The sequence below is a fragment of the Ciconia boyciana genome, chromosome 1, assembly GCF_034638445.1.
Source record: "Ciconia boyciana chromosome 1, ASM3463844v1, whole genome shotgun sequence".
In the NCBI taxonomy this organism is placed as follows: Eukaryota; Metazoa; Chordata; class Aves; order Ciconiiformes; family Ciconiidae; genus Ciconia; species Ciconia boyciana.
In genome coordinates this window covers 41,201,622-41,227,096 of record NC_132934.1, presented here as the reverse complement: position 1 = coordinate 41,227,096, position 25,475 = coordinate 41,201,622, and the positions used below count along the sequence as shown (strand labels likewise).

Here is a 25,475-nt window from a genome sequence, read left to right as displayed (position 1 = left end):
TCTTCCTCCCAGGTTTGCAAAGACAGAAATCCAAATATGAAGAACTTTGTTATGACCTGAGACAAATTTAAGGTTAGCAAGTGAAGAAGTCAGAACTTCACCTACTCAGAAGAAGTTCCCTTGCACTTTTGAAGCCATGCTGCTTTTTTGCTCATAGAATAATATTGCTCAAGATGAGTCCTATTTATCTTACATTTATTTTACAATTTCTTATTTTGAGGTTTGTCCATTAAGTATATTCTCATGTAAGACAAGGGGAACTCAGACTGGTATCCATCAAGAGTAATTTTTACTAATTATTAAGAGTAATGCTAAGAGACTTAGAAGAAATAGTTCAAATAGAAGGGCAAAGGCCAGAGACGACTACTCGCTTCCCTTAAACAGGGCATGCAAAATGCCATTCATTCAATGAAATTGGAAAGATATGAGCTTGTTTGCTTGTATAATGATGCGCTACACAGTACGCTCACAAGAAGAGCTATTTGACATTTAGCCACAAATACGATACTTAGTTCCACATTCTCTAATTAGAAGAGTCATTGAAAAGACTCTTACCACTTACATTGTAATAAGTGATGGATTACCCACAAATGCACGCTCAGGTATTGACTTGATGTTATTGCTATGAAATCCCCTACAAAAGGAAAAATGGTTCACACAGTAAGAAAAAAAAGCGAAGGCACAATCTGTATTCACAATGCACAACAATTTCTTTTGTTTGTAATAAGAAAAGTGTCTGTATGTAAAGGTATGTCCTTGTTTTCTGGAATAAGACAGAACTGAGAAAAGCAAAAGAAAAGCAAAGCAGTGAAATAGCTGGAATTCTGCACTTTTCTAAATGAACAAAACCATTTGGATGAAGTAAACTGCAAAATGGCATTTTAAAATTCAGATGCCCTCCGTAGGAAACTGCTTTGTAGCTGTATGTCATGTATCTATGAATCTATGTGTGTATGTATATAGATATAATGTAAATATACACACACACATATGAACTAATAACATTAATAGTTAAATATTAATAAATAAAGAACAATAAAATAGTATATATATTTGCCCCTGTACTTGTTAAACTGCAACTATTTCTTTTGCTGGGATAATAATGGATTGTATTATTATGCAAGTAATATATGCAAGTAAATTATTTTATACATTATATTGTAATACACTGAGCCTCCCACAACTGTCTTTTTGTTGAAATATTTTAAATGTGGACATGAACAAACTATCCAATGTAGTTGTGCCTGCTGGATAGAGTGCCGAATTTTTGTCTCATCATTAATTACTGGATTTTATTCATATGAGTAATTCTCCATTGTGAAAAACAAAAGAAACAACTAAGATTTCAAAAGAACAATGATGATTTGTGTGGGAAACTCCCATTAGTTCAGTCGGGTATGAAAAAGGCTTCCCAGCTTAAATTTATGCACTTAGAAAGCCTCAAATTGTTCACTGATGCAAGCACACTTGGCCATTACTTGAACAGGTCCCACATTATTGGTTTTACTTGTTTAGGCATTGTGCTACTGCTGATGAGCTACAGAGCAAGGCTCTAAATCCCTACCTCTTTTGCATGCAATAAAAACTGCATCCATCCAGATGCAGACTCTAAGCAACATGAGGATCCCATTTAATCCAGAACCAGTAAACAGACTGGTTTTGTGGCTGTATTGAATGGGATTCCTTGCATGGCAGAAAAGCTAAGGAAATGGCATGACTACTTCCCAGGGCAGTATCTGGCCCCTCATCACCATTCTGACTTGAGTTAGAGTGAGGGAGCAGCCCCATCATCAGCCAAGAGCAGACTCCAGTGCATTTATGCACAGAAGAGCCTGAAGCACTTCTGAACTGGTGGGAAGAAAGCACGCTCGTGGCTGCAGCCTGTGTTCTGGGGCACTGTACCCAAGTGATACACCCTGTCTGAACTGAAGGCACTTTATAGCCTGTCAGTTCACATACTGAGCAAAAGAGCAGTAAAATCTATCTGCACCCCTGGGTAAAAAGACTATATTAAGGCCACACTGGGAAAAATGCTTCTATAGGTATCTTCAAAATCCAGTCTGGAAAACATTACATATGCATTAACTTTGGGTAACAGCTATACCCACTTACTTTGGAGAGATAACTACTCCTACAGCTGAGACCTTGAAGTGCAGAGCATCTGGGACAATGGTGTCCAGATATGGCCCTGACTCGCTGGCCACTTGCCAGCAGATCTCCAGCTCTGACTGGCTGCCTTGGATGCCTCCAAGCTATAGACAAAAAGCTATAGTCTGTATTTTCAGCCCAGGCACAAATTCTGAGAGAGAAATGAGGTCCCACCCAGAAACACCCTTACTACGGTGGCCCTGCAATGAGCTGAACCTCTGTGGGCCTGGGCTCCCACTTGGGTGCGAATGGCAGGGCATGCACAACCTTGTAGGAGACACCTTGTGCTTATACGATTGGCTTCCAGGGCCCAAACAAAGCACTGAAGCTCATGGTCTATGCTGGATTTGGGATGTCAGGTGGCAATTTCACGCTCCAGAGATTTCTTGCACCTAGGAGCTTATCTGAAACAACAAGTCTGATACTCAGAGGTGAAGTCCTACAGGGCCAGTAAGTAAACTCAAGCACATCAGGCAGTTTGCTGGACTGGGCAAGGCGCATTTACTGCAAACCTGGGTTATCCATGTTTGGGTACTGACTCCAGAGGTCAGCAAGAAGGCAATCCTTCGAGGCCACTGGATTTCATACCTATTATTTTAGCTGACAGATGACTTAACAGCAGCTGAGAACAGTAGGGCTGTGAAATTCATAGCCCCACTCCCTTCTCCAGAGCTGCACTCTGCCAACACTGGAGGTGCTAAACTGGAGTCAACACTGCCTGAGGATCCCTGCTGTGGAAAAAATCCCAGGTAGCTACTTACTTAAAGCAGCTTTAAGATCAGTTTGTGATGTAGCGGGGGTACAACCGTGTATGATTTTTTCAAAAATCTATGGTGATGGTACCAGTAACATGGTAAATAACTCAAATGGAAAGAATTCTGAACATATGCATTGATGTGTACATTGTATCTATGATGTGTGAATATAATTTCATTCATTTTTTTATAATTCAGCTGTTTCTTACAATAAACTTGGCTGGTTTCTTTTCATTGTTGATTTTTTAAAATGCAAACTATGTCTGTGCATCCAGAAGTGTTTTATTTACAGCATTACAAAGGACTATTTATATTGAAAAGAAACTGCTTTAATTTAATGGGGGGGAGGGAGGGAAGAAGGTAAAGACATTGAAACCTGATGGACTAATAAGGGTGCCACACCTTCTTCTTCTTAGACTAGAAGACTGATATATTGGATTGTTTGCAAAATCCAACTGTTGTGTTTGGGACTCAAAGTGAATTAACTGTGTTTATTATTTACTGTATTCCAAGGATGAAGTTCCTGGAAAAACCCACTGCACAATGAAGTACAAAAGTAAAAGTTGTCAGAACTTGAATGCTCTAAACTGAATGTTGAAAATTATCTTTTATGCATGTTGGCATGTTTATTAGTTTTTCCTAGGATATCAGTTTTTAAGGATTACTGATAAAATCACCAGCATTAAAAAAAATAATCACACACTAGACAAAACATCCTCCTTCCTAATATGAGCTCTGTACTTACAGTTCTTTTAGGTTTGTTAGTGTCCTGATAGCAGTGGGGAACTCGTCCAGACTGTTGTAATTTAAATCCCTGTGTGAAAATAGATTTTATTATTTAGGTTATGCACTGCATAATGGATAGCAAAGAATTGTTGGCATTTGTAATGAAATATCATCTTTCATGCATTGAATAAATACATACAGCCAAAAGCCAGGAAATCCGCAAAAGTGTATGGATGTTTTCCAACAAACTCTGTTTAGGGCACATTATCATTCCTATTTTTTATCAGCATCCTATTTTTAGTTGTATCTTAGCTATTCTGCAATAAAGAAAATATAACTGGATTCAGATACTACTAAGGGATTTGTGGTTTTGTAAATTGCCCATCCTTTTCATTACTTGAAAGTATTAACAGGAAAAAAAAATCTTTCAAACAGAATATTCAACAACTTTGTATGGTGAGCTGCATTTTACATGGCTAATACATCTCACTATAAAGGTTTCATTTGCTCTGACTCACTGTCTAGTTGCATTAGTCTTTCTTTCTTTTTTTTTTCCCTGATTAAAAAATCTCTGAGATTTTTCCCAATGGTTAAGTGGTAAAAATAAGAGATACTGGAGTTTGGAGGGTAAAAATGGTTAGGGGAAATCTTCCTCTAGCTAAAACAAGCGGGAAAACATGCAGTAAGTTCAACGTTACCATTAACTGTATTGTTAATTTTAAGATTTGTCAAAATTCATATGGAGAATGTTTCTAACCACACAAATTGTAAAAACGGTAGTTTAGCTAGGGTAGTGACCTCCACTCTAAGAACTGCTCATGCTGCAGTGCTAATTAGACTTTATTCTGGTAGGCTGAATGGACTATAAGCCTACTTCTGCCCCCAGCATGACATGTGCATCCTTTAGTGTTCAGGAGACACCTGAAACTGAAATTGAGATATGCCAGTTTACTGTGATGCTCTCTGGCACTGTTTTGTGAAGAATATAGTCTGAAAAACTTGACCAAAAGCCTTTTTGAACAGACAAAACACAAATCACAGTTTACAATAGATTGAAATTGAAATAGTATCAGGCTGAAGTAATGCAGGCAGGAAACTGCTGTCTGAACTCAACAAGGCTTTCCTTCCTGCTTGTAAATCTCTCTCTCCTGCTTATTGACAAAAAGAGATTACAGGCATGTATGGTTTGGTTTTGCCCTCCAGTGATATGTGATTTCCAGACTTATGCGTCGATGCAAACAAATGATCTTAAAGCTGGCATCCATCATTCACACTGAGATCTCTTTAGATTATCTTGAAACTATGTGGAAACTGGTCTATACAGTATGCAATTACTGTGCTTGAGGCAAATGCTACATTATCCTATTGCAGAGAAGTGGCTGCACCTACACTTATTCCCAGGTTCCTGACTGTCCTGTGTGTTTCCATCTCTCTCATGCCAGGTGGCTGGGACTGGGTTTGCAATTACTTATTCCATTGTTCTGTTTTTCCCCATTTTTGACCAAGTGCCATGTGAATCTCACTTAAAAAAACAAAAGAAACGATTACATTTTCCTTCTCCCTTTCCCGTCCCCCTTTCCGGTGCTACACTAAGGGACTTCCTCTCAACTCACAGCCGGCTAGAAGTCAAAATTGTAAAATTGCAATTCAGTGCCAAGGGATCAATGTAATCAAAACTAGGGATTAAAAAAAAGCCCAAAACTTCTTGCTTTCTGATCTTAATGAAACATGAAAGTGGGCAGTACATAGTTCTGTGGATGAGAAAGCAAATAGTCACCTTTAGACTAGCTTTATTCATGTTTGAAACTTTGTCTATTTGTTCCTCATAACAGGCCTTTTAGCCTCTGTCCTGGTTGGGTGAAATATCTAAAATCTCTGAAAATGATGCAGCTGACTGTGGCAGGTGCCAGGGGAAGGATATGCAAGGTTTTACTCTCCCTGTAGCATTTTTGGGGTCTGTGGTCTACTCTAGCAGACAACATCTTTATTCGACTAACTCCGTAGTGAAATACTTTGCGCTAACCATCAGCACTGTGTTCCTGTTTGGCGTTCTTCCGTAGAATTATTTTTTTTTAATTGGTCTGAACAGAACTATGGTGAAAACTTGAGGAAATTTCAATCTTTACCAGTGCTATTCTTTATCAGAGCTCTTTAAAGACAAAAACTTGGATACAACTGAAACATTCCTCTTCCCCCCTTGTAAAACGCATGCATAATTTGGCTACCTGGCACTTTTACTTTTTCCAGGGATAAAATAAATAAAACCATCTAATTTTATAACTGGCGAGACAGTTTCTTAATGTTAAAGCTTTGCATTGTGACAATTTCCCAATCTAGCTATTAGCTTTATTGATTAAAGACAAATAGTACTAAACTAGGCAAACATAACTGTTCATGAATAGCCACTTCTTTTTCAATGCTCAGTACATTTTCAACTGTCCCTCACACAATTTATCAATTGACAATGCTTATTAAAAAGGCAAACTAATTTTATAGTCAAAATAGGATTTGCTACATAGAGTCATTGTAAACCATCACTTAGATCCTGTAGCGATTAGGCAAGCCAAAAACCACATTTGGCTTTTAGGCTACTTTTATTCTTTCAGAATATTAATGAAAACACTGGAAAAAAAAGGAAACAAATAAGAGGTCAACTCACAAAGTCTCTAGGCTGTGGAGCCCATCAAAGCATTTCTTTCCCAGGGAGTAGATTCTATTGTTATGGAGATGTCTGCAGGGGAACATTAAGCACACAGTCAGGAAAGCACACTGCACACAGTGGACTTAAGCAAAACATTTTGATGGTTAAATCAAAAGAAACTTATTTTCAGGCATGCACTGATTATATGCAAGTCATGCTTTTGCAAGAGCATGTATAGGAGGCACCTCTGCCGCCCTCCCCCCCCTTTTCCTGATATCTCCCCACCCACACAGGCTTCCATTTGGTTTCATAGAAAGGATTTGTTTTAAAACCACCTAGATTGTTTAAAAAGGGTATATCCTGGAGTTCCAGGTTGGGGATTGCATATCGAATACTGGGAAATTGTAGACCTATTCTCAATGGTGGTTAATTAACAGGTTGCCTTAAAAACTGTGTGTGGGCTGTGAGGTGTATATTTGGAAGATGCATATTCAGAGGATGTTAGAGGTTATGGCACAGAACAGGAGCCGTGTATGGCACAGGTGAGGAGATGGATAATATGGCAGACAGGAAAGGGGCATTAGGCTTGCAGAATGAAAGAAGACACAAAGCCATAGGCCAAAAAAGTCACAGCTTCACTGAGATGAGTAAACTAACCAATCTTAAAAGTGCTGTAACTTGCCTTCCTTTGAAACGATAAAAATCAACAACTACTTTCTCAACTGTTTAGCAATTGAAAGTAATTTTGTTATCTATTTCAACTAACCACCCCGCACGAAGGCTCAGAGTGCTGCCTATTTCTAAGTCTTTTAGACCAACATGGAAAAAACCCACTCTGTGTGAAGCTCATTAATGTGAGTAGATACAACTTGGAGCCACTTCAGGCTGTTTTTTAAAAAGGATGCCTTTTTCCCTTTTATTTTACTCTTGACATTCTTATAGTAGAGGGAAACTACGGGAGTAGCACTTTAAAAGAAAAGAAGGGCTGTGAATGAGGGGCTGTCAGGCACTACCCCTTCGTTCTTCATTCTGCTTTGAAAATAATGTTAAAGATCAGAGGCTCTCTGAATGTTCTGCAGAACCTACAGAAATTGAGTCTACCTGTCCATAAAAGGCAGGGATTCTGATGGCAAAATGCAAATGTTCTGTAAGTTTTTCCTTTCCTAGGAAGAAAGCTAATCAACTTTTTTTTTTAATGAACACACTGACCTTTAATGCTTTAGTTAGCATGAAGAGTGCATCTCCAAATTTCCATTATATTTGATCTTTAATGATAGAGCTTCAAACCTGCTCCAATTGACCATGCATTTTTGCAGAGTTGAAAATTTGCCAGACTGAACGCAGTAGCAAACATAAGAAAGCACAACCACACACAAAGATTTTGATGAGCCAAAAATATCAGATGTTACAGATCACGAGGAATGATTCAATTATTAATCAACAGGGAGCCCAGAAGCAATAAGCAAGGCAGATCTACAATAAGGAAACCTAACTGAGCAGAGGCAATCAGGGCATGAAAAGAAAAAATTTTATTCTGCATTTCTTAACTGTCCTCTTATCACTATATTTCTGGCAGGGATCTAGAGAATTACATTCAAGACAGTCTTTTGTCTTTAGCATTACTGAGATAAGTCTAGAAGCTCAGTCAAATGACAAGTCCATCCACTCTTTAACTTGAATGGGATTGATACTTAATGCAAACAGAAGGCAAAGATTTTGCGGCACAAGGCAGCTGTTACCATCCATTTTTGGTGCTCTGTATGCTTATATGAATATATTAAGCACTAGGCAGAGATGGTGATTATAACTGTCAATAGAGAACCTGGGTGTCTGCCAGGTTCAATGCTTACACTGGGGCTAGAATATGCTAAAATATGCTAAGTGTCTTACAGACTATGGTTTCAGACAGCTTGTAAAGCTTGAATATATTATTCTCTCTTTAATAATGCTAACGTTTTCCAAAGTATCCTGAAATAACTTATCCACCTCAGTTCTCCTCCTCAGTTTCTCCAGCCAGTCTAGAATTTTTTCCACTTGGTACATTCCCAGAAGATAAAAAGCTGAAACTGCGCTTCATAGTATTCCTTCCAGATTTTGGTGCGAGCTACACATGTTTCATTTAGTTGAACTGGTATGCAAAAGTAACAAAATACAAAACTACATATACCTTCTATGAAGGGAAATGCATACTTTTTCTACTGGATGGCATTCTTTCCAAGTCACCCAGAAAGCTTTCAGTTCATTTCCTTTTTCTAATCTTCCCTCATTCAGTACACACTGCCTTAGAGTCTTAGAGGGCACACAATTCATCTCTTCCTGTTTGTTTTGCTGACCAGATAGGGTGATTTTTTAAATTCCCTTACATAGTTCTTTACTGGAGGTGGAAACTTTTAAGCTAGATCAAAACAAGTAATTTAGCAAATGCTAGTTTAACTGTAGGAAGATGTAAAAAATCTGTTTATCCAAGACAATTTTTAAAAATTTTGTAGTACATATACAATCCAGAAAATCTATTTTTCAAAAAGAACATTTTCTGCAACAAATGGAATTGACCTTTTGGTAAAGGAATATCACTAAGCCTAGTGCAAATGTAGAAGGGAAACTGCAGATTTATAGCCCCAAGATATCAATTTAATACTAAGAATGTAAGCCAAAACAGACATTTAATTAACCCATCTATATACCTCTTTACCTATCATTTGCCAACTGGGGAGGGACTAGGGGAATATTTAATTATTAAAGGTTGTCTCAGGCAACGTCTAAATTAAACATTGCATCTTCAAGTAATTTTTCACAAAATGGTCAAAGTCCTGCAAAGAAGCAGAGATTGTGGCTAAAAAATAATCAATAAAACTTACAGAACTACCAAACTAGAGAGGTTTCCAAAAGCATAGTCTGGTATGTAATGAATTTTATTCAGTGCCAATGTCATTGCCTGAAGTGCTGGTAAACTTCTAAAAGCTTGGACTGGAATTTCTGTCAAAGAATTATCGTCTAGCCACAGGTGTCTAAGGGAGACCAAGCCATTGAAGCAGTTGGGGGGCACATAGTTGATGTGGTTGGCATCCAGACGTCTAGGAGAAAAAGAAATAGAGAAAATTGACTCTGAGAAAAGAACAGTGGATTTACACAATGGATATCAGAAGTTATCACCAAGAACACAACCCCAAAGGAGGGACGTGGGTTGCCACATCCATTTTTCATTTCCCGGAGACTCTACATTTCCATCTTGTTTGCAACATCACCCCTGAGACCTCACATTGTGTTTACAAGTCTCCTTGTCAGCTGGCTCTCTGCAGACAGCTCTCCTTTGGAGCCATCAACTCACTGAGAGCACACACTGATAATTTTTGAGAAGAGCCTCTCTACAGACTGGGTATGAATTAGTTTCCTTTCCCAATTATTTTAAAGTATGGAATAAAAAAGTATAAGAAACTCAGGCAGAGATTCTCTTTCAGAACCTATAAATTACTGAGCTGCAAGCTGATTTGGGTTTCTGCATGCTAGACACCCATTCTAAGAGCCAAAAATAAAACACACTTCTGAGTCCCTGTTCCCGTTTTACCTTTTCTTACACATTGTTTATTCCAATGATTCTAATGAGCACTGAAGTTCACATTTTTTAGTAGTGGAGCAAAATGTTTTTTAAATAGAGATTAGTGTTGCTAATGTGAGGTATTTATTTTGAAAAGGAAGTTATTAAATACATTTTAGTTGCTGCAGAGCCAACAGAGGAGCTCAACTGCACATTGTACCTCTTCAGAGTCTGCAGGTGATATCTTGCTCTCACACTTGTGTAAATAAGGATTAAATCTACTGAACCTTTTGCAGATGTGGAGCTAGAAATATTATGTCATATATTCATTGGCTTCTGCTTTTGCTCTGTTTTGCTTTCCCATTGTGATGCCTTCAGAGAAATATTTTAAAGTGTGCTTCAGATTTCTGAAACTTTGTGAAACATCCAGACAGTGATGTGTACTCCAATACACTTTTTCTGCTTTTAATGTGTTGTAGTGACTTGTACCTTGTTCCGAACATGAAAGCCACGCTCTAAAACTTTTCTTGAAGATGTCTGTACAGAGGAGTAATTAAGTGAATGGTGAAACAGAAATAAATTTAAATAGATGTTTGAAAACTTTACAGAACAAACAGACACACCCAGGGTACAAAGATGTAATTCTGTACAACCTAAATTCAGTCTGTTTGAGAGAAATGCAATACTCTTTGTGGCAGGCATACTAATCTCTTTATTTAAAGCTGCTTCTTCATTTACAGTCATGTAAAATGTCAGGTCCATTCTATCTCCTGCTCTGTGCTGCTCCTACCTACTGCATGAGAACAAATAATGACTGCTAAGGCTCTGTGCCAGGCTGGCAAATAACTGAGACAAGGTCAGTTGGAACAAATTTATAAAGTTCAGTGTCAAAGCCCTTGTACAATTAAATTTTCAATATAATAACTGACGTGGCAGGCAGCAGAGACAGAGCTTCCAAAATAACTCAAGGGTCTGTCAACAAATGGGTGAGGCTGGAAATGTTTAGAAATACTCATGCTGTATCTCCCCCATTCCCCAGGCAACAACCATGCTACGCCTGTGTTTTCAAACAAGGTATAATTGGAATGAGTAGCTGAAGTTTTTTTGTGTTCAGTCAGAAGTAAATTTCTTCCCTGGGTGATGCTGGTATGTAAACTAAGAAGTTACAGTTGCCTTAGTTTGACAGTTACACTGATTAAAGAATGGAGGCTTTATTCAACCTAAATGTGTTACTGTATTACAGTTAACATCTTGTTCAACATGAAGTTTGCCTGTGCAGCTCTGACGTCCCTGTTGACTCCACAGGAGTTACTCACAGGATGCCTGGCTGCGTGGCAAAGCCAACAGTCAGTTGTTTATATGTGACCCTGTGGCTGAAATGGCAATATTTCTGCTGTCGTCAGTGAGACCAGGATTTTTACCTTACCAATATTCGATAGCAAATCAAGGAACTGATTTTGTTTATAGCTGAAGTTTCGAAATATAAACCCTCCACTGGCTATGTAAAGAAAATACACAACATAGAAAGAAAAACAGGACTGCTGTAATATAAATGAGATTCTAGGTAGTTGGATTATTGTTTAAATAAACTTTGGAAGAAATCAAGAAGCTACGATGATTTGTGCTGCAGGTCCTATAACTGGATTATGTATCCTGCAAGTGCTTGTAAGAAGTACTGCCTCAAGCGCTCTTTTGTTATCTAACCTTTTTAAAATTTCCAAGTACAGTTTTCCCTCTTGCAGATATTAAAAGGTTTCAGCAGTGGTTATGTTTCCTATCATACTGTAGGTAATGCACACTGATGTATAAAGCATTGATCAAAATCGCCGTTTTCAGCCAATTGTTTTACATGTGTTGATCAAAGTTTTGGCACTTCCAGAACTAAACCCATTAACTCACAAACATGACCCTATTTATAATTGAAAATATATAGATAACATGTGGTGAGTTTGAAAGCTGCTATTATATTCCAGAGAGAGCCAATTCAAGGGAAACAGAAATGCTTGATCTCTTCTGATAGGCAGCATGTAAATAAAGCAGCCAGTATGAAATTCACCATGAGCTCACTTAAAATGTCCAAACCTTTCAAAGTAAATGCTTGAGCTATGTGGACTGTATCCCACTGGTGTTTCCTGTGACATACTGTGAATGCTACAACCATGTGCATAAATTATGAAAAGATATTATTCATATAGAATTGTAAACAGGACTCATTTATTGGTGCTCTGGAATGAGTGAAGGTAGTTGTTTGAAAAATATTTGATTTGCATTTTTTAATCAATTCAATATGACTGGATACTTAGTTTTATGCCACTGGTAGGTTTCTAAGGGAATATATATATTTTTCTTCTTTCTGAGTCTTCTCTCAAGACCAAGCCCAGCTACAACCTGGATGTACCCTGTGATCAAAAAATTCCTTGATGTCTTGTTGGCGTGTCTTGCTCATTCATTCAGGGTTAAATCAAATGCTAGATATGGGATCAGGAAGGAGACTTCTCCCGGGTCATTCTCCCCTCTGAAATAAATAGCTATTACATGGATTGCCTCTTCTTGCAATGGATAAGAGCCTGAATACAACAAAGGGATTGGAGAAGAGCAAAGCCACAAAGACAGATAAAGAAGTCAAGGACAAAATATTTCTTCTGACATTTAAGTTTAAAATAGGAGAGGTAAAACCAAATGAAAAGGGGCTATATGTAACAGGCAGGGGAGGCAGAGAAGTGAGAGCACACGGCAGATTAAATAGGGGGTGTGCTCCTCCCTTTCCTACCACCTTGCTCCTTTCCTGACCTGGCTCTGTTATGAAGGGAGCCACAGACAAGCCTCTCCACAAGGTACGGAACAATAATGGACAGAGGTTGGGGACAGGGCCTGGCCTGTCTGGGGAGGGTATAACAGGCAGGAGGGAGTTACCTGCAGCCCCACCATCTTTGCTAGTGTGTGGTGACATGGACCCTCTCAAGGGTTTGTTCACAGGAGTTGGGTTAAAGCCCCATGTAAGTAATGGCAAGCAACATCAAAACTGGCTCTGAAAAGTATATGTAATGAAAATATAGCTGGCTATTGTGAACCATGTTTGAAAAACATGGCCTTTACGCAGGATATCCCCTTCAGTCCACAGGGGAAAATGCTAGGACTATTGTAAAAGCTTAATCACAACACACCAGCACAGCAGTTCCCACAGCTCACTCTCAGCTCTGCCCTGGTATGAGCTTTTACAGGACTGATACAGAGAACCCTGTGTGGCAACAGCAAGACCAAAAAAGAAAAGTCACAAGTCACAGTTTAGAAGCATTTGTTTCTGTCCCACTGCTCACTTTAACAAGGGGAGGTCTCTGCTGCTCTGAGAGTTTCAATCCTTAGCATTTCTCTTCATAGCCAAACATGCTGCTCAGGTGTTTTGGTAAACCTGCATTCAAGATGGTGGGCCAGGATGCTAGCCCACTGCATAAAGCACAAACAGCCAGTTGCAATGCTGTTTTTATACAAAGATTGGCTCTGATACTGGGTACCCTCAATCCCCACAGGTGGGTAAAAGTGGGGGCCAGCAGTAGCTGTTGGGTTATCCTAAGAATCTGGCTGCAGACTCAGATCAGGATTCCACAGCTAGACCAGCACATTTGGTGTGGCTGGGAATGCTCCCAGGTCCTGCAGCCAACTGGCTCGGAGTGGCCCACGCTACGCTCGTGACCTCTCCTAGCCTCCCAAACAAGGTGGCTGTATGCAGAGCGGCTACTGGGGATGGTCCCAGGGGTGTGCGAACTGCCAGATGGCCCCAGGGAACAGTTCAGGCAAATGTTAGTTGGCATGGGCCAAAAGTGTGCCAAGGACCCTGTTAACAGTGCAGCAGGACAGATGGTCATGGCCGGTGCCTGGGAGCACTCTAAAGCACTGTTTGCTTTGCTAGGCTGGCTGTAGCAACAGTCTGTGGCTGTATGGTGCCCAGGAGGATCTCCTCGGAAATCTAGTGTGAGCCCCCACACTACTAACCACTCCAACAGCGGCTTCTTGTCTTCCTCCCACATACAGTGTACGTTCTGCTGGGCTTCAGCCATGCAGGATGATTTTTGGCTAGCAGTTCTGAGGTTGAGAAATTTGTCTGTCCCTTACAAATGTGATAAAAATCCCCCTCTTCTGAGATTGCTCAGAAGACAGAAAAGAGTCAGATGCCTAGTAGCTTCTACTGGATGAAAGAAAACATCACCCAGTGGCGTGGAATTGCTGATCTAGTTCAGCCTATTTGCCCCCCACTTTGAAAGCAACTGGCCCTACAGCTGGTTGAGTTAGGGACTGCACCCCAATGAAAGAGTAGCACATGCATTTAGGGAACCTTGCACCTCTATCTTCCTCCCAGCTGCTTATCAAACCAGAAAAGTGTCTGTGACTGAGAGGGGTGGTCTGATATTGTACTAGTGCTCCATGTTTCAGTCACTCTTCTGTTATCTAGCGTGCCCCAGGGCTCTAGTAGCTTGGACGGTTAAGATATGCAATAAAATGAGGAGACTGCAATGGTGAGTTTTGAGACATCTTTGAGTATGTGTACAGACACCTGCATGGGTACACACAACCTTGATTTAAACTGGGGGAAATTCCTCCTTGGGGAGTTTGTGGGTACCTGTTGAGGTACTGAGTTTCCTAAGAAGGATAATGCCTTCTGTAGGCTTCATTATCATGGGGTGTGACATGGAAAACTATAACTAAAGCTCCTGTCTTTTCATGAAAACAGCTCTCTTGGGAGAATGTGATTTCATGGAAGTTGTTTCGTCCTTTAGCTAAAAATCAGGATTATTAATGCAAGCATCAAACCAGAAAAAAGTGTTTAAAGTTAACATTTCTGAAAAAAAGGCTTTTTAATTTCAAGCCTGAAGTGGAAGCATTTCAGACCTCTGTGCCCTCAAAGTCTTCAACCCTTTGTTCAGATTAAGAATGGAAACTTCTCTTGAAATGTCAAATATTTGGAGGAGTAGGGATAAGATGAAAAATCCATTTGCTGACCTGTTCCAGCCAGGCAATTATTAAGAACATCCGAGATGATTTCTAGATAATCTTTTATGTAAAACTCGGTGTCATCATCAGGTGCTCCACAAATACCAAAATGTCTTAAAAATAAAATTTAAGTGATTTACAAATTCTGTTAGAAAAGTTAAAACAAATTTCCTTGATACTATTTTCTTATCTTGTTACTTGTAAAGTCAAATTAATTTGCTTCACTAAATTCCAACTTTGCAGGTTGTCAAGAGAGAAAAGATGGTTTATTTTTTCCCCTCTATCAACAGTTTGCACTGCTTTGGAAGACGGACTATGTTGTATTCTGCCCTATTTTCTACTATTAAAATAAAAGTCCTTTTAAATTTTACAGGAATGAAAGCAGGTGATACAGTAAATAATTCTTGCTTTTAAACTTCCTTCATGACTTGTTTGGCATGGGCAGTGAGACAGCACCCACTCTGTTCTTGATTTTGACTATTTCTGTGTCTGACAACGCAGCAGTAAAAGCTGCTCATTAACAATGACGTCTAAACAAGAAAATAAACAGGGAGTGAAGTTTTATCTGTCGTATTCACTGCAAAGGGTTGTATTACAATAGTCCCAATAAAAGAATAGAAGAAGCTTTGCTTTTCTGTCAGCAATGCCAATTACGCTTTCCTCCTTTATTTAGCAATTTTCACAAATGGAGATCTGCAGCTTATTGGTTGCTAGTAATATATTTGTGTTAACGTGCTCAAGGAAAAACTAAAAAAAAAAATTATTGATATGTCATTGCCTGCTTTACCAATCCCTTCTTGTTCAAAAATACTTAAATTATATGCCAGTTCTGGTGCATAAGGTATGTAATTAGAAATGACAAGACAATTACACTAGAGAAAAAAAGATACCTATTTAAACAAATACATACATTAAATGAAAAAAGTTGGACAGAAAATAAGCTGTTAATTATTAATGATATTTGAAAAACAAATCAATATACATATGCAAAAGATTTTTGGACTATACAGGTATATTCAAAATCACTGAAAGGCTTCTTGATTTAAAAGCAGAATGGAGATATTGATGCTGTGGGAAACACAAAATCCAGAGACCATCTGCTTGTAGTCGGTTCTAAAGAAATACGTTTGCTCAAGGTCAGTAACAGAGAAGACAGCATTCAAATGACACTTCAAACCCTGCTGCCAAGATCTAAGTTGTGACACATCAGTGATTGTGTATTCGTCCCTTTCAGTCATGGTACCTGAGAACATATTTTCCTCTTTTTGGCTTAATGGAAATAAATGCCATTTGAATGGTAAGGACTCGTAATCCAGATAATTTGTATTCACACCAGATTTCAGAGGAAAATTATAGCCCATATAAGAAGTTGAAGGTATCCTTCTGCTGAACTTGGAGATCAAAACCACATCTCAAAATCAACATGTTCTGGTTACTTCCTTAAATCCCCCGCCACAAAGGGAACTGGAGTCCTACGCAATCATTGTCCAAGCTCTGGTAGCTGAACTCATTAATCAAAGTAGCACGTAGCTGTTGTTGACTATTGAACTATAAAGTCTTTTATAAAATTGGAGAAGATTTTAATATTGTTTAATCTTATTTTTTGCTTCAGTGACAGTAAAAAACACAGTTGTTTGTTTTGAGGCAACAGTATAAAGGTTTTCTCACAGATTTTTGCTGTTGAAGATGAAATTCACAAATCTTAGGGATTTTTGGTTAATTTTTTGTGCCCATTTCTCATTTTATAGTATTTATTGAATAATGTGTGCTGTCTGAAGAAGACTGATCTATTCTAGAGGTAGGTCAAGCCTTAAGAAATCTATGAGTATTTATCACTCAAACTTGTCACGCCATTCTGCATACCAGCAATATTACAACTTGGGACAACAAAGTGGACGAAATTGTTGCTCATTCCTGCAATACATCAGTTCTTGTTCTGTGTGCCACAGGCCATTTAACGTCAATTAATGTATCTATCAATATTGATACCTATGCTGTAATTTTTGAGCCTGGAACTAGATAATAAGGAGAGCATATCATCCAGAAATACCTTCTTGTGCAAAAACTTGTGATGAATTTGCATTATGAGTGAACATGGAAAACTTGTGTGTGCATATATATACCCATATATTGTGCATGTACACACACACAATTATATATGTATACTTATATAAAACTGATTTTAACATAATCCTCTTCTCATTGATTAAGGTAGCAAGGCAGTTAGTATAGCTTGCCCCTTTACATGACTGCCTTTCTTGAGAAAAACCACAAAAGGCAGAGATTTGAGTCCTGTCACCTGTTTTCAGTTTTTCACATCTATACTAACCTAAAGCAAAGGGTTAATGAGGCTTCCAGAAATCATGCCACCTGCATAGTTAAACATAATAAATACAAGAAGTTGCTATCTTAGAGGAATTGCCTTTGTGAAGGCTTTTAACCTCTTAATTACATTCTTGAAAAGACTCCTGCTATTTCAAAGGTTTCAAGAAATAATTCCTATTGTAAATCAGAAACCAATGCAAAAACCACCTTGTGAACAGAAAATTCCTAGACTGTATGAAACAAGAAACTGAATCTGTGCACACCTTTATCTGACAGGCACAGCCCCGTTTAAGCAAACAAAAGAATCATAGTTTTCTTTTCCTCAGAGAGGTCTCTCTTGCTGGTGATCGTCTTTCAGGTGATAGTAGGTTTTCTGTACAAACCCGTATCATTCCATCTTGGGTCTGCTACACAGCTGTCTAAAGGTTTCCACTGACCACTCCTATTGCTCCTCTGTTTTAATTCTGTCACTAAATATCGGTCCTTTACATAGACTGCACAAACTATGTTTGGTTTACTTCTTCAACTTCTTCACTCAAGGAAAAAAATATGTGCAACAAAGCCTGAGTGAGACTGTCATTTTGTTTAGAAACTGTGCTGAAAAGTCAACAGTCTCTTTCAGAGCAAGAAAGGAACTCTTGTTTGCTTGGCTTATCGTGTTTTGGTCCAGAATGTGTAGAGAGTGATGTGATCTCAGCAAGATTTTTTTGTTTGTTTAGCAGAAAGAAAATATAATATAGTCACTAGACCAGCATTTTCTCATAACTTTTTCAAAGATCAAAGGAAAGAACTGTAACCTCAAAAGTATATGGCTGAGATATTTCAGTCTGTGTCTGGTCAATAAAGAAAAAAGGCACTGAGCAAATAACAATTATAAGATAATTAATTCTTAGGGCTGTTTCACCTTTAGAAACCTTAACGAATGCTTTGTATATTAAGGAGGTAAATGTTGTTCAAGACGGATATAAGAACCTGGGAGCTAATACAGTATAATGTGTGTCTGTGTAGTGGTAATTTATACACAGATGACATAATTTTTCTGAAAATCAATTCATTTCATTAATTCTGTTCTTCAGATTTTGGCTGAATGGAATGTATGTAAAAGTTGTTAACCTTCTGGTGGAACGTCTTTATACACAAAAAAAGAAGAGCATGTTCAACACAGTACATTTCTCAACCAATACATCTTAACTCTCACCAGACTGGACAGCTTGGTACAGATGCTCACTCTATCCTTGTCATCATTAGACTTTTACCAGTGATGTTGGTGATCAGTGCACACTGTAGCAACACTTTTTGTGATAGCTATATGAACTTCCAGATTGACTTCCGCATTTGTATCTTGGAACTTTTTAGGAAAATAATTTTATTTCAAAGTAATTCTGTGAAAATATAAGGTGGTCAACTAAGGCACAGCTAAGAGTCAGCTGACATCTTCCTCTGTCCAAAGAACCTGCCTGCCTATCTTCAATCATCTAGATATTTTATGCTGCACATTCAAAATCAGTAGATACTTTAGAAAATTTAGTCATTTTTTTTGTATCAGGTGACAATGGAATTCTGTGGATAATTCAGAAACGTACTCTATTTACTGCATCCTGCGTTGAGACAGCAAGAGTGGCCTTGTGGTTGCAAAATGTGAACTGCAAGTGCAGCAGAAGGAATTCATGATACTCAATTGACTGAACAAGAACATGGCAGATGAATTTCGGTATAGATAGGTGTCAAGTGAGGCACTTATGGAAAAGGCAATTCAAACTCTACATGACAAACTCTTGAGTAGCTACTAACATGCTAGAAAGAGGCCCCGCAGTTGTAATAAGTATGAAAATAACAGCTCAGTGTTCAGTAAAGGTTAAAAAATTTAAGCAAAACAAAGTTTGGGGAGTCAGTAGGAAAGTGAACAAAAAAGCATCCATAATTCCCCTCTATAAATCCATGGTGTGCAAACACTTTAAACATGCTGTGGAGGTCTGATCCCTCCTTGACTCATCTCAAATCAAATATATGAGAACCGAAAAAAAGTTCAGTAAGAGTGACAAGGATGACCAGAGGAAGGGAATAGCTCCCATATGAGAAACAATCCTAACAGCCTACATCTGAAAAACATGACTAATGGAGATGCAACAGAGGTCTATAAAATCTGGCATACATCAATAAGGAACTGCTGTTTTCACTTTCTCCTGATGCTGCACTTAGGGGACATCAAATGTGCTGCGAAGTTCCAAATAAATAACAGGAGGTACTTCACCATGCTACACAGGGCTAGCCGATCAGCAGCTATGCTGCCACAAAAAATCATGAGTGTTACATTGGCTCAAAAAGCAATTGTACAAACCCATAGAAGAAAATTCTTTAAGAGCTATTAAATTCAAAGAAGCCACAATACGCTCAGTGAGTCCCTGAGTGCAAACCTCCGGCAGCTGGGACAGTTTACCAAAGGAGTATTATTATATTCTTTGCCTGACCTTCTAGTTTTCCTTTGGCATCTGCTGTTGAAGATTGGATACTGGGCTAGGTCAGCTTTTAGCACAACCATCCTTATGTTATGGGGCAGAAGCACATCAAAATAATTTCATTCATACCACGAAGCAGCCAATCCTCACTCCTGGTCTAGCAGTTCTGGCAGGAGTTCTGTTAAAACTGAAGCTAGTGAACTGAGTCAGCACGGCACAGTCAAGAACTATAAATACGGAGACCTGCCTGAAGCACAGAATATAATTAAGCATCCTCTAGTACACTTTGTTTCAAGAGTTAATAGTGTTTTCCATACTGCTTAAAAAGAAAAAAATTACACTAAATGAAAATAACCAAGGGAGTCACTTGGGATTCTTTCTTTTCCCCTGTAAAGAATCTTAACAAGAAACCATGGGAAAGAACAGTGCTTAAGGGACCATATTCTTCTTAACAGACAGAAAGCATTGCAGGACAAGGAGTGTCTTCTCAGACAGTGAACCAGTTTATAATGCTGCAAAGAAGCTGCCAATGTCATGAAATTACTGCAGTGAAATCAGTCACTTTTGATGTTTAATTGAGAGTACAATTCTCTTGAAAAGCAGCTCAAAGAGAGTTAAAAGAAAAAGTTGATTCATCACATTATTAAGTGATATTAAAAGGTAATTAATAGGTAATCATATATTATTGTTCATGCAAGGTTGCAAGTTGATTTATCAAGTATACTCACAGAGACTGCAGGCTGCGCAAGTTCTGGAGTGCTTCAGTAGGAACCTGGCGTAGTTGGTTATTCTGCAGCATCCTACATTTTGAGTAGCACAAAACCCAGAATCAACACAGTAAAGATAATTTCTTTCTATTTTCAATTTTCTTCCAAGCTTACCTCCTTTGTACTAGTTCTACTTCAAAATTACAAACAAAGGAAAGATACACAAATACTCGGTTCCCCTGCCCCTGTCAAATGCCAGTTCTCTTCAAAGCAAACAAATACCTGTAGCATATTAGCTTTGTTAACAGCTACGCATCAGCTTGAGCAGGATTTTCAAAGCAGCTGAGGAAGTTAAAAGAATAAATCCAATTTGCTTTCAATAGGGCTTGAGCTCCTAATTGCCTCCAGTGATTCTGAAATGGTCATCCTCATGTACTGATTTTGTTTTCCTTCTGAAGTGTTTCATTTTCTTATTCTGATAAAGCTGTGAAGGATTGACTCTTGAAATCCTTACTCAGGAAAATGCTACTATGGCAAACAGAACTTTTAACTGTATGAAGAGTTTATGATTTGAATAAAATTTTATCTCTGTAAAAACTGCTGAATTTTTCCCAATGAAATAAATTTTTTCAAATGGAAGGTTGCTAGCAATGACCTGACAAATCTCTTTTCTGAAATATATCACTTAGCTGACAAAGACTGAAAAATCACTTTTCATTCCAAAATAATCTTTTCCTCCCTTTGAATATGGTCTAATATCCTTGTTTGGACCAACTCCTACATATATAAAAGGATTCAATGTGGGTAAAACTGAAGTAGTACATGCTGCCTTCAAAATGAGGCATACTCGATGGGACACTGTAAATGAAATCATTTTTGGCAGGACTAAATCTCCTTAGGCCAACAAGAGCTACAGCTGGCCAACTTAAGAGTAGATGGAGTGGGAAACCTCATACTTCCTTCCCACTTATGTATTTTTTCAGTAGAGCTTTGTATATTCTTACAGTAGCATCTGGCTTGGCTTGACGCTGCCTAGGAGGCTGGAGTTCTTGCTAATAATACAGTTTCTGTGAACTTTACATAGGCAAAGATCCCCTCTAGTATAAATATTGTGAGCTGTGGCCTGCTAATAATTTTAATAACTATATGTACTGTCTTATTACTCCAAATAATACAGGGTTTTGTCATACTTTTTATAATTTAGCTTACATTAATTACATTGCAAAGAACAAGATATCAAATACAAACTGCATTTTAAATTACATAGTGTTCTACAGTAACGGTTTTCCCCCTGGCTCTCAAGGAAAGGAAAAGACAATTTACACCCAGTTTCGTGTGATCGTGAAAAGCCCACTAAGAGTTTTAGACTTGAAATCAGAACTTTTGAGACATTTAAGAAACTATTAACAAAACCAATTTTTACCTTTGATATTGTACAGAGACATCTACTTGATGAACAAGTTGTTTTTAGAATGCCATTAATGTTTTCCAACCTTTGTGTTTAGGATATTTTCTATATGAAAACCCACAGATTTAATGATATTCATATGTATCTTCACTTCAGTTGAATTGTTCAAAATGAGCTGATCAAAATATGTAATTTACTTGATCAAAACTTCACTGGTTAATTAGTTCCCTGGAGCATTTAGGAAATCAGAAATATATCAAACAACACACAGTTTACTTACAGCACTTTAAGACTGAAAAGGCCAGCAAATGCTCCCTTAGGAATGTATGTCAAGCCATTTCCTGCAAGACGTCTGCAAAGTTTGAAAAAGGAAAAGAAAGAGAGTGAATACTTTTTCTTTTCATGTGGAATTAATTTGGTTGTTAAAAAGTGCAATACAGCTATGTTTGAGCGACTGATGCCAGAGGCAGCAGTTTAAGAGCCTTGTTTTGTCATTAATACACTTTTAAAAGCCAAAAAAAAAAGAGAAGCCCTTAACTGTACAGTTGATTTACTGAGAGCTGGACTGCAGACACAAAAATGCAATTTCATTGCAAATTTAGCTTATGGTTTAGAATGCACATCTAATTCTTCATATTGTTCTTTTTAAGGATTAGAGCAATCTCAGCGACTAAAATACAGATATACTGACAGCAGTTAGAATCACTGGATTTACAGGCATGCACTTTTGGAATTGTGCGTGTATGATGTCTGTGCACATTTAACTCATTTGCACTAATATCCACATAGTAATGACCACAGTTCATTTTAAAATAACTAGACATAAAACTGCTGTACTGGTGGAATCATAGTTGTTCCTGTGAGCAGATGTGTAATAGGTTGGTATAAACGGTATTTGCTAAAATTTGTAGGCTTTTTTCCCTACTTCTATTGCATCTTCCTTCTCAGAACGCCTGAAAGTATTTTACAGACCTAGGTAAGTACAGCAAATACCTCTATAAAGCGTGTTACTCTGACAAAAAGAATGCATTCTGTACGGTTTGTGCCTAAGGTTTGTGCATCATGTATTTGTTGTGAAATAATGGCATTTCTATGTTCCCCATCAGTGCAGCTCCAGAGCATCTTGCATTTAGCCTCCTGACATCTCAGTTCAGCGTGAATGTGCTACGATACCTGTACCCTAGCTGGAAAACTGACTAGTAGGGGTCAGATTCCAGTCAAGTTACTCTGTGTCAGTACAGCCACAGTGTCTGCTCTTAGCTGGCAACAAATGCGGATTGATATGATGTAACCCTCTTCTATTTGCAGACCAAGTTAAGCCAAGTGGAACTGATATTTCCCATCAGCTAAGATATTGCACACCAAAATTGCAGACAGTTACCATAGACGAGCTGATTTGATAACAGAGTTGACATTTGATTTGGCCTCTGGCCCCTTAGGAAAGACCACAGGACTAGATCCAGAAAATGCCTTGGGTACCAAGCTGCCAGAGAGGAACCTACAGCACTGAAGTAGGCACCAGAGTTGCCAATACTGTTCATGGAAAAGCTCAGGTGCTTATGACTGCAGTCCCAAAGATCCAGCACTGACTGCCCCTAAAATGTTGTCTTCCTTTGGAGTTTAGTTGCCCCCAGCTAACTACAGGGTCCTGAGCACACCTGCTCTTTACATATCTCTTTCATACAGAAAATAAAAATAAAAATTGGGCCATAAAGAAAGAAAACATGATTCCAGATCCCAGCTCCAAAGACTTTTTCAGTTTGTGGAAAAGGCTCTTCCCTGTACACACACACACCTGCTGAGCGATGTGACCTGTAACTGAGCAAGTGGCTCTTCCTCTCTCTGTTCAATGAATTTAATTGTGCTCTGCAGAGGCGCTTAGCTTCAGGCAGAGCTGCTGAGCTTGTCTCACTTTGAGTACACCGAAGTCTGATGTTCAGACATCTGAGAACTGGGCACATGCACCTGAATTCCTGCAGGCAGATGACTGAACCAAACCTGGCTCACTCGTGCTCCAAGGTGAGGCACTCACAGGCTGAGCTTATTTTTTTTCAGACGTATGAGGGGCTTCTCCAGCTTCAGCTTTCATTCTGAATAAAAATGGCAATGACTTTTGGGTTGTTGCTGGATCAAGGTGTGTGCTAGGTTAGGCACACCAGACTGGGTCCTTGAAAGTAAATGCCATTTGTGGATCACTGACTAGTAGAGGCTCAGGACCTATGTAATGCTGATCTCAGTTTATGGTACAATTTTTTGGAAAGACTAAAGACTGCTTGACCCCCACAGCACCCTTTTTCTCTGTTATTTTAATGACATGTCTGGACATGAGTCTGGACATGAGCCTGGCATGAACCAGAAAGTGAGGAGTCTGCAAAACTTTACTGGAAAAAAAGTAGGCACAGGTTTTCACTTACAGCTGTAAGTTACCGCTTTGAGTGTCATATGGAAAGCTTGATAAAGAGCAGAGGACTAAACCCACATGTCTAAAGACTCAAGCTGGTGCTTTGTCAGGCCACCATCCCTTCTTAAGAGTGGCTGTGTTGCAGCAATTTTCATAATTGCAAACTGCCAAACACACTACATGTTCATACCTCCTGTTTGAACTGGAATACTCTTCATAAAATGGGCTAGCTGTGAAAACCAGACCTGTTTAAGAGCTCCTGGAGAAGGACTCTGGCAATTACCAAGCATGCTCCTCCCCGTTCCAAATGCAGGACTGTGGCAATTTAATTGGGACACTATGCAGCTTTAAAGTTTTGTTTCAATGTGTAATACTTACTTTTCCCAGCTTCAGAGCATCACCATGGCTTTCTGTGGTAACCTGAATGTTTGGCATTTTTTGAAGATGGACTGTTATAATTTTAAAGACATTTTTATGGTACCTGTAATGTATATCTAATATATTTAGAAAGAAATACCTAAGCACAGAGACACACCTATACATATACATGCCACACATCTCACTGACATTCAGGATGGTTTTAGTGAGACTGTACTGCATTGGGCTGTATTTGAGCTAGTCTCTGATGGCTAAAACTTTTCCATGTAACTTTTTTCCCTGTTTCCTTTTGTGGCCAAGTTTTCTGTTAAACTGTCTTCAGGAGAAGATTTTTTCAGAGTAAACTGTTGTCATTCTGACTGTATGGTCCATTTGGATCATCTGGCCACCCACAATATACCACCCCAAGAGCCTGACCCCTCCGCGTGGCCCCAGCTCCAACACCTTTTAGAGGAATATCTGAAGCCAACAGACAGTTGTAAGCAAGGGATGCTGAGCCATGTTCCTGAGCTGTTCTGAGTGATAGTTACCTGCACTGTTAAAGTGAGATGTAATTTTTTCCTCTTTTCTTTTTTTTTTTGGTTTCAGATTCCAACCCTTGTTTTATATTCTGCTTCTTTTCCTTTTAGATCACAACTTCTCAATTATTAAATATGTCTGTTACAAACACTTTAGACAGATGAAACCACACATTAATCTTTTTGGTAGACACAGCTTCTGCATTTACTTCTCATGAGTTTTTCAAACCTCAGGTCATTCTTGAAGTTCTGCTTTGAATATTTTTCAGTATGGAAAGAGCTCTCATTAATTTTGCAGACAGTGATTAATACTATCTTATATGATGCAGCATATGCAGCAGAAGATCATGCTCATCATGTATAGCCCTACATATTTCAGTAGAGGGCTACATCAAATGTATCACAAATGCCAAAATACACGTATGTCTGTGTAGTTCTCTCACCAAGCAAACTGACAATGTCAGAACAGGTAGACATCTGGCAACAATTAT

General features: G+C 38.6%; 1 protein-coding gene across 1 annotated transcript in view; it reads right to left on the bottom strand.

Moving 5' to 3' along the window:
- The window catches only part of LGR5 (leucine rich repeat containing G protein-coupled receptor 5), a 96,947-nt gene that overhangs the window by 15,495 nt on the left and 55,977 nt on the right, over nt 1-25,475 (bottom strand). The window contains exons 3-8 of the mRNA XM_072879504.1: nt 21,968-22,039; nt 20,301-20,372; nt 9,129-9,344; nt 6,289-6,360; nt 3,649-3,717; nt 563-634 (exon numbers count right to left, since the gene is read on the bottom strand). Coding sequence (XP_072735605.1) covers nt 563-634; nt 3,649-3,717; nt 6,289-6,360; nt 9,129-9,344; nt 20,301-20,372; nt 21,968-22,039 — 573 coding nt within the window. The remainder of the gene's footprint in view (nt 1-562; nt 635-3,648; nt 3,718-6,288; nt 6,361-9,128; nt 9,345-20,300; nt 20,373-21,967; nt 22,040-25,475) is intronic.